This window comes from Epinephelus moara, chromosome 1 (genome assembly GCF_006386435.1).
Source record: "Epinephelus moara isolate mb chromosome 1, YSFRI_EMoa_1.0, whole genome shotgun sequence".
In the NCBI taxonomy this organism is placed as follows: domain Eukaryota; kingdom Metazoa; phylum Chordata; class Actinopteri; order Perciformes; family Serranidae; genus Epinephelus; species Epinephelus moara.
The window spans coordinates 32,143,546-32,153,761 of NC_065506.1; the positions used below are offsets into that span (position 1 = coordinate 32,143,546).

Sequence of the window (10,216 nt, forward strand, 5' to 3'; positions counted from 1 at the left end):
TCAGTTGCTCTTCCTGAGGTTTCTACCATTTTTTTCCCCCATTAAAGTTTTTTTTTGGGGAGTTTTTCCTTATCCGCTGCGAGGGTCATAAGGACAGAGGGATGTCGTATGCTGTAAAGCCCTGTGAGGCAAATTGTGATTTGTGATATTGGGCTTTATAAATAAAATTGATTGATTGATTGATTGATATGTGCATACATACATACATACATATTGTACATACGTATACACGTACAAACATATATACATACATACATACATACATACGTACATACATACGTACGTACGTACGTACACACACTATGAGGGGTCAAATGTATCAGCGTATGAGGGGTCAAACGTATCAGCGAACACACACACTGCATTCACTGCGTACTTGATACGTGTAAATTGCCTGTGCAACCATCACCGTGTACTTGCTTCGCGTGCACTGCGCGTGCATTCACCGTGTACTTGTTACACATGCAATGCGCGTGCAATGCCTGCACACGCCTAGACGTGTGGTTATTAGATGTGTGTGTGTAGACACGTCATGTAATCACAGGGGTCAAAAGTGTCAGCTGTTGAAGCAACAACGCGTCATGTTACGGACGTGTGACGCGTAGCATCGCTATGCTAACTAGCTTGCTATGCTAATCAGACGTGCGTGCGTAGACACATCATGTAATCAGAGGGGTCAAAAGTGTCAGCTGTTGAAGCAACAACACGTCGTGTTACGGACGCGTGACACGTAGCATCGCTATGCTAACTCTGCTAATCAGACGTGCGTGCATAGACACGTCATGTATCACGGGTTAAAAGTGTCAACTCTTGAAGCAACAACGCGTTGTGTTACAGACGTGTGACACGTAGCATCGCTATGCTAACTCTGCTAATTGGACGTGCGTGCGTAGACACGCAGGTGTAGTGTATGTGTAGCGTTTGTAACGCGCTGTGCACGCGTACTGATAAGACGTGTGAGCACGTCGTGTGAGTGGAGCGCACAACGCCTGCGCGTCATGTAGCGGGCGTGTGTGTAACACTCGTGTCTCCATAGTAACCCTATGTAAAATGTAGGCGTGCGCTCATGCGGTTTGATTAGATCTGATGTGTCCTAAGTAGGCGCAAGTGACGCGTTGTAGTGTGGTTGGGTGAAACGTTTGACTCCTCATACACACACATACACACACACACACACACACACACACAAACACACAAACATACATACATACTTCTACAAAGCTACAAATTGTGTGGGTTTCAGGCTAAATTTGATCCATATACGTGTGTTTCAAATATATTAAACTAGTTTTAAACAAGTACAGCCTGTTGATTTTCAGAGCGTTTCTCCTTTCAGTGGTCGCCAACCATTAGAATATTTTATGCAAAGAAAGACTAAGAGGACAGAATGAAGTAACCCACTGAGCAAGCAACGTCTGTGGACGTCCAAGTCTAGTTGATATCATGTCGTGATATCAACTAGACTTGGACGTCCACAGACGTTGCTTGCTCAGTGGGAACGTCCACACTGTACCTAAATGCATCTTTTCAAAAGCATAAAGGAAAATGTTTCAGATCCTCACATGCCTTTCACAACCCATATAATTATAATAAATGAAAGGTTAATATATCAGTAATGTTGAATGGTCATTTATGACTATGATTCCTTTATGAATCTGTAATCAAAATATACTTTTGTGCCTTTGATACGTTGTCTGTATATATATATATATATATATATATATCTGTATATATATATATATATATATATATATATTAAAAAAAAGAAAGAGCATTATGCAGCCATCTGACTTCTCCCACACACATTTGGTGACAAGCAGATATATCAGTCAAAAATATAGTATCTCTTGGGGCGTCGGTGGCTTAGTGGTAGAGCAGGCACCCCATGTATAAGGCTGTTGCCGCAGCAGCCCGGGTTCGACTCCAGCCCATGGCCCTTTGCTGCATGTCACTCCCTCTCTCTCCCCCCTTCACGCTTGTGTGTCCTATCAAATAAAGGCCAAAAATGCCCCAAAAAATATCTTAAAAATAAAAAAAAGTAGTATCTCCACATTAAACCAAGCCTTTTATTTCTAAACAATTACTTTTAGTCGATGTCTGCTTCTGTGAAATTATGCTCGGTATGATATAGTCTCATTCTTCCAATCCTGCTCAAGTATTTTGTAATAAACTGATGTGCACAGTTGTGTCCATTCAATGCAGAATAGATAGAAATAAACACTGAAATTGCAGTCATGTTTTTCTGTCTTCTTTTGTTGTTAATGAATAAAGACAAGCTGATTACAGTAACAAAAAACAACTGCAATGTTTTAATAAAGATCAGATACATTTGTGATAATCCAGATTCTGTTAGTATTTGTACAGTTTGAATTAGCCCTATAGTGATTGACTAACAAAATGTTCCTCAGAAAAGTGGCTTTAAAGTTCCTTTTTCAAGAGTATACAGACACGTAAAAAAGAAGTATTTCTTTAAATGTCACAGATGTGTTAAATGTAACAATAACATTCCCAAAAATGACTGAAGTAACTGTCTTTGCTGTCTTCACTCCAGATGTGAGTCCTGTAAAGCTGCTCGTGTATTTAGAGTCTTCACAAAAAACTCAACTCTGGATCAGGGATACTCAACTTGCTTTGCACAGATGCCACTTTTTGCAAAATGGCAGAAGACCACGGGCCAGTTATTAAAAAAAATAATTAATAATATTTATCAGTATATATATATATATAATAAATGAATTGCCTGTTCATCTTTGCCAAGAGGCAAATCCAGTCGCAGCAGTCCGCACAGGTCAGTTGTACGCAGTGGTGCTTCTGGGATTTGAGGACATTCAGATTATAGCCAGGACCGGTCTGGGGGAATCCTCCTCTGCCACTTTCCTTTTGATTAGAAGCTCAATTTAATGCTTTTTTCATTCACTCTGGCACCTTATTTACAGTCACAGTGCAAAAAAAAAATCTCAGTATAAATTAATGTATTTTTCATTGTGAAGTAGAAAATGGTCTGTGGGCCACCCGGCACCCTACTGTGAGACAGATTTTGGACACAGGCCACAAGTTGAGTATCATTGCCCTAAATCCTACAAAAGCCACATTTCAGACAGAAGTGACTCATTAGATTTCTCCATTGTTTACCAAATGAGCAGCACTGCCATCTACTGGTTAAAGTTGGCTATTGCAGCATAATTATGGACTTGTATAGTGCCTTTCTATTTCCACCACTCAGAGCGCTGTCACGCAACTTGACACATTCACCCATTCACTCACACACACACACACACACACACACACACACACACACACACACACATTCATGTACTGGAGACCATGCAGGGTGCCACCTGCTACTCTACCCACTGGGTCACAGTGCCCCATAAATCAAAAGTGCATCAGTTTTGTGGCTTCAGATCACAACACTGCAGTAAATTGACATCAAAGCACACACTGATATAAAGGCTCACTTTTCATTAAAAAACAAATATGTTAAGGACATAACCTATTTTCTCCTTAGAAAAATATGTTTATTTAATCCTTATTTAACCAGGTAAGTCCTGTTGAGATCAGTGGTCTGTAGTGGTTATTCTTGATCCTATATTACCACTGTGGTGACTGAGCAAAAATATGTCTGACTCAACACATCCTAAAAATCCAAAGTCCACAGAAAAAAAATTCCACAAATGAATCAGTATTTATAATAAACAAAAAATTAATATAATGCTCAGAAGATGTACATTTTTTTTAAAAAAAAAAAAAGGTCAGTCTCCGCACCAGACCTTGAGGATGTGAGTCAAAGACTTCTTCCTGCTCCAGCCACACCCTCTAGGCAGCCTCCCTTTGCTTTATCTCCATCCATGCACAGCCACTAGATGGGGTCAACTCAGAGAGCAGAAAGAGGTTACAATTTGTTTGCATAATTGTGGCTCCTACAGGTCTCTTTTACAAGGGAGACCTGGCCAAGACAGCAGCACACAAAATGATACAGCCAAGCAAAAACATTTAAAAAAAAAAAACCCACAGTAACACATAGAGATATTAGAACGCCTACGCACAATGACTAGACCCGACTGACTTAGTCATCCTTGAACTTATGAGACCTTCAAAATCAGACAGAAAGACCGATTCACGTAGTTTCAAATCTTTTTGAATGTTATTCCAAATGAGAGGAGCAGAGCACATACAGTCTTTCTTTCCCAGCTTAATCCGAGCATTAGGAACAGATAACAAAACTTAGTCTTAAGATCTCAGGCTAAAGCTTCAGTCAGATCTCTGTTCAAATAAAGTACAAATGTAGGGAGGGAGTTTACCCAGTATGGCTTTAGAAATGAACAAATACCAGTGAATGAGCCTGTGAAAGGTCAAAGAAGGCCAAACAGCCCTGGAATAAAGCGTACAGTATAGAAGTAATCCCTCTAAATCATCACTTATGATCCAGTGTATGTTGCAGTGTATTTATCTCTAGACTCTGCCCTCTGCCTGCATTTTCTTATTTATAAAAAGGTAGTGACCAGACACCAGACAGTAGGGGTTAGGCATCCAAGAGACACTGCGCCAAAATAAAAATATAGTGAGGCGAAATGCCAAAAGAGTGAATCTAAGGGGTTAACTTTTACTTTCACTTGTGCTGAAGTGAGTGAGTGTGTTTAGGCCTACAAACAGCGACGAACAGTCCTGCATAGTAGGGATGGCCAAATGAAGCCTCATGAAGCATTTTCTTTATTTTCTGAGCCCACTAGATGGCACTCATGGCTTAAAGAGAGAGGCTCAAAGAATGGCAATTCAGTGTGCTTTCAACCTTTTGATGAACAAAAAATCTAGTGGGCTCAGAAAATAAAGAAAATGCTTCATGAGGCTTCATTTGGCCATCACTACTGCATAGTATACCATATATTCATTTATTTATTTATTTGTTTTTCACTCCCATTGCTATTCCTCTTTGTCTTCGATGTATTTTGCTGTAAATTGTTTTTTGATGTGTTTTTAACCTATTTCTGTAAAGTGACTTTGAGAACTTTTTAAAGTGCTTTATAAATAAAATGTATTATTATTATGTATTATTAAAGGATAAGTGTGATGATATAGATTCTTGTCAACAAATTCCATAAAAAGACCAAGACCAACAAGTTTTATCTGCCCAAAAACTACTGAAAACACATGAAAGAGTCACACTGTTGCACTGGATGACATTTTGCTTTGTTACCATAAACATGGGAACTGTTGTTTATTTAGACCCAAACCCACACTCTCAGCCCTGCTGCTGTAAATACCTACTAAAGCATTAAAACCACGTTTGAAAAAAGCGTCCAACCTTTACCTTGACATTCTCTGATGCAGAATGGAAAAACATTGTTTCTAAAATTTTTACTTCTTCTATTTGACCTCGCCGTAGCTTTATTCAGTTAAAGCTTATTCACAGAGTATACTGGACTTAGATGAGGCTTGCGAAAATAAAACCTGACATAAGCCCTCTCTGTGACAGATGTCATCTAGCCAACACCACTCTTATTCATATGCTCTGGTTCTGTTCTTCTTTGACACAGTTCTGGCAAGCTACTGTCAAAACCTTTTACTCTGTTGCAAATGAAAACATTGACCCTTGCCCTGTTGTACCCAGAGACTCATCTATACCCCTAAAACTAAGTATTGCTCTTGCTTTCTCAACACCACTAGCCGGGCGTCTCGTTCTTCAGAATTAGAAATTACAGAATGCCCCTTTGTTTATTCAGTGGATGAGAGACCTGATGAGCTTCTTGCACCTGGAGAAAATTAGATACACAAGGAAGGATGATTGAGAAAAGTTTGTCAAAATTTGGGGACCGTTCTGGTCTCATTTCATCTCTTCGAGACCTCGTGAATTCTCCTCTCTTACCTAAGACTGTATTGTCTATGTGGTTTCATACATGTGAGCCTTGAATTAACCTTATCGTTTTATCTTTATCATGTATTCCATTCTTATATCCATTGTATTAACTGCTCTTGCACCTTGTCACTGCTCGATTTTATATTTATATTGATGTCTGTGGTTTGTGACCAGTTTACGTCTTCAGTGGACATGAATGGGCTTGGGGCTGAGAGCATAGCAGGCTGGGGAATTTGGGTTGAGAGACGGACAATTGTTGTTAGTTTGGGTCTGTTCTTGGGATTTGTTGACAATAACTAAAATAAACAATTTTGCCAGCCTTCTGTTGAGAAATTACAGCTACATAAGGCATAATTCTGAGTGCTCATTTTAGCTGAAAACAAGTGCTTTAGTGCATTCAGAAGAGCCTCAAAATCTCTACTTAATCAAATCCAGTCCATGTCATGGTAAAGCACAGTCAGTGACTGCAGCGTCATTAGCAACCTACAGAGTTTTTTTTTTTTTTTTCCGGTGTTAAAACCACAGTTTCTCACTCTGATGATGGCATCCGTCACGCTAAGCCTCCACAGAGTGACACATAGACAGCCAAGATGTTTATTTAAACACAAACGGTGGTGGGGTGAACACCCTGTTATGTAAAGCAGGCACACTGACTTTTAATATAGTGGAGTTTAATTCAATTCAAAGGGGCTTTATTGGTGTGCACATTTACACTGCCAAAGCAAGTGTAGATTATGATGATCGAGTGATCGAGTAACACCTCTGACACACCCAGCAAACAAGAAATGGTGAAAACCCTTCTGAGACTGAACACGTCCCCACTCTTTCTCCTCATTTCCTGTCACATCTCTCACCATCTACCGTCTAATTAAAGGTCCAGTGTTTTTAAGATTTGGTGGCTTCTAGTGGTGTGGTTGCAGAACTGGACTTCTACCACCTGCCAAGTGTGCAGGAGAACTATGATGGCTGAAGCAAAAACTCGAATGGCACTCAAAACACAACATGGCAGACTTCATGGAAGAGGACCTGCTCGGTTTGTAGATATAAGCAGCTCATTCAAATGTCACAAAAACACGATTCTTATTTTCAGGTGATTATAAACTAATAAAAACATGTTGATCTAAGAAACGGAGTGTTATATTTCTGTATAAATTAACTAACAGTTAAGTTACAGTAATAACACATTCACTCTGGAGTGCTCTGGATGATTAAACGGTTCATTCCAACAACGTTACAAATTTACAAACGGTCCAGTTTGTGCCAGAGTGCAGTCCGACATTTGGAAAGAGTGTTACTGAATGCACCACTTGCATCATCTTCCTCCATTGTCTGCAACAAGCCAACAGAACTTGCTAGTTAGTGCTAGCTAATGTCTGCGGAGAACTGTCCTGCCTCCAGCTAAGCCCCGCCCACCAAAAATGTCATACTGTTTACTATCAGTAAAAGGGTCCATAGATGCCCCACCTCCTACACAATGGACCTTTAAGGCAAAAAAAAAAAAAAGTGGCTGAAAAAATATTTTAAAAGTTCAAATAAAGTTTCTTCCTGAAAGGTTGTGAAACTATTTTCGGTAGAAGTCTTTTCCAGAGAAACAAGCAAAAGAATGAAGAAGTAAATTTGAGAAAATGAATTTGCAACACTGATGTAATTCTATATAATATTACGTGTTTTATGCACTCTCATGAAATGTGGTCTGTTATATGTACAGTGTTGCTGTTCCTGTTTTAATGTATTTCATGTGTTTCTTGTAGTCATCATCACACCTGCCACAGACTACAGTCAACATTAGGCAAATTAGTTAAACTGATACCTTAACAGAAATGTTTATTAATGTGCACTGTCCCTGTCATAAATGTTCTCTATTTTTTTATTTGCTGAAAGTTTAATGTGTAACTTTGTTTAATTGTACGGCAGTAGGATTCACAGAGGAAACAGAGGTAATGACATTTCAAAGGTCATAAGATGATCGAAACTGTTTTGAATGTTCATAGATTTCATAGATATGTTCGTAGGAAGGAGTGTGTGTGTGTGCGTGTGTTGCAATCACACAGGAAAGAGAGAGAGAGAGACGGAGAGAGTGAGAGATTGTTCTTATTACAGCTGGCGGGCACTCCTTCGTTCTTTATCTCCTGCTCCATTTCTCCCACACACAAGGCTGATAAAGCAGGTAAGAAACCGACACTTTAAACATCCAAATGAAACAAAAAAACTTTTTAATGCTGACTTTAAAAACACAGATTGATCCTAAAATCCTAAACTTCTTGGTTACTGTAGATTTTCAAAATCTGACCTTTATGAGTTTTAAATCAGGGAACCACATGCTATCAGTAACTTTGGCACAGGTGAGCGGTGCTGCTACTGTGTGGAGACCAGAGGATGTGTGTTTCATTAACGCAGGAGTGTTTGCGTGCATGCTGCTTTCATTCCAGCTGCATGCAAACAGGCCTGGTCTAGATGTACATTAAGGTAGGGCCTCTGGTTCTGGTGGCTGCAGGAAAAAATAACAGATTCCTTTCTACTGTAATCATTATTACAACACCTGAAACAAGTCCTTTAAGCGTGTGTGGGTGTGTAAGTATGTGCTTGTATTATTCAAGTTGTGGAGACAAAAATGTTGTCACAATGTGGGGACTAAACTCCCATTTGCAGACAAACAGCTGGTCCTTTTGTGTTAACCATTCGATTCTCTATGGTAAAGAAAGGGTTGGGGGGTAAACGTGGTGGTTTTGGTTGAGGTAAGCCGATGAATGTAAGTTGGTGCAATATCCTTTTAAATAATGTAATCAGGTGTGAGTTAAAGAGATATGACACAGACTTCACAGTGCACTCGTGTGTAATCTGATAAAATAAAGTATGCAGTTGGTATTTCATCTTTTAATGCTGGCTGCAACACAGAACAGGTTCTCAGAAATGAAACAAAACCAGACAGAAGCAAGGAAGGAAGTCTGTGGTGTCATGTTGGTGTATGATGTGGACATCGACCTGTCTGCATTTTGGGCAACTGACATGTGAAAGTCATGTGCAATCATGCATGTTTCCATCTTCGTCAGTGTTGAAATGGACTGCATTAATATTGTGACATTCTATGTTTGTAGCGAAAGCATCTATGAATCTGGTGACATCAGATCAATGTCTACTGTGTTTCAGTCCGTCATCTCAATGGCTGCTGTGAATGGGACACGGTTTTCTGCCCCCGCAGTAGACCGACTTCTAACCAACACCAGCAGCAGCTCCAGCGGCTCCATCAGCTCTTGGCAGGACGAGGCAGTGCGGGGAATCCAAATTGTTGCCACTCTGCTCATCTTCCTGGTGAGAATCATCTATGGCTCCAGAATGTGCCAAAATATTGGCATAACTGTTGAGATCATCTGTTGGTTATGAGTAGGGATGCGTGATAATATCAGCGCGTCAACGGTATTGGCCAATATCGGCTTTAAAACAAACTATCAGAATCGGCCAACATGCTTTTTCTTATTTTGTAGAATGAATTAAAATTACATACATTGAAAAGCATAGTATTTCATGTCTCCATCTGCTGGTGGGCCATCACGATAAGTGTATGCATGCATAATATGATGTTAATTCCACTATATAAGAGACTTGAGGATCACTAAAATTAGGTGGGGGAAGAAGTGGATATATCGATATCGGCCAGTTGAGTTGTTACATATCGGCATACGGGACATTGGCAGAAAATCCAATATGGTGTATCCCTAGTTACGAGGTTTGGGGGCCTTAAACATAACCCTGTTCAGACCCACTGAATGGCTCTGTCAGCTTGAAATTGTGTAAATCTTTGTATGCGTTTGCTCTTAACGTATTTGAATGAAAATAGCTCAACACTTTGGGAAATACTTTTATTTGCTCTTTCTGTTGAGAGTTGGATCCGTACCACTATCATCAGTAAATATGAAACTAGAGCTAGGGGAAACAGCTAGCTTCAACATGTTTGAGGCCAAGGACCCTTTTGCTCAAAGAGAGATTGAACAGGGACCCCCTATTACTTAGTATAAAGCTACGGGTCTTCTGTTGTTTGCACTTGCCTGCTAGCTGCTTAGTCAGCAGCAGTTGTGGCATGGCTAGGTGCATTAGCTTCACTCTCGGCACTTTTGTTGGGGGTTTCTGAGGTGGACGGTGTGTCAGAGTCTTGAAAAGTGCGCTTAAAATAATAATACAGCTAACTCAATCAATCAATCAATCAATCAATTTTATTTATAAAGCCCAATATCACAAATCACAATTTGCCTCACAGGGCTTTACAGCATACGACATCCCTCTGTCCTTATGACCCTCGCAGCGGATAAGGAAAAACTCCCCAAAAAAACCCCTTTAACGGGGAAAAAAAACGGTAGAAACCTCAGG

At 39.9% G+C, this 10,216-nt stretch overlaps 1 protein-coding gene across 1 annotated transcript in view; it reads left to right on the top strand.

Annotated features, from left to right (window-relative positions):
- Window positions 1-7,954: 7,954 nt before the first annotated feature.
- Window positions 7,955-10,216, top strand: part of LOC126393252 (C3a anaphylatoxin chemotactic receptor) — a 5,027-nt gene continuing 2,765 nt past the window's right edge. The window contains exons 1-2 of the mRNA XM_050049251.1: window positions 7,955-8,021; window positions 9,002-9,163. Of these exons, the coding sequence (XP_049905208.1) occupies window positions 9,014-9,163 (150 nt within the window). The 5' untranslated portion in view covers window positions 7,955-8,021; window positions 9,002-9,013. The remainder of the gene's footprint in view (window positions 8,022-9,001; window positions 9,164-10,216) is intronic.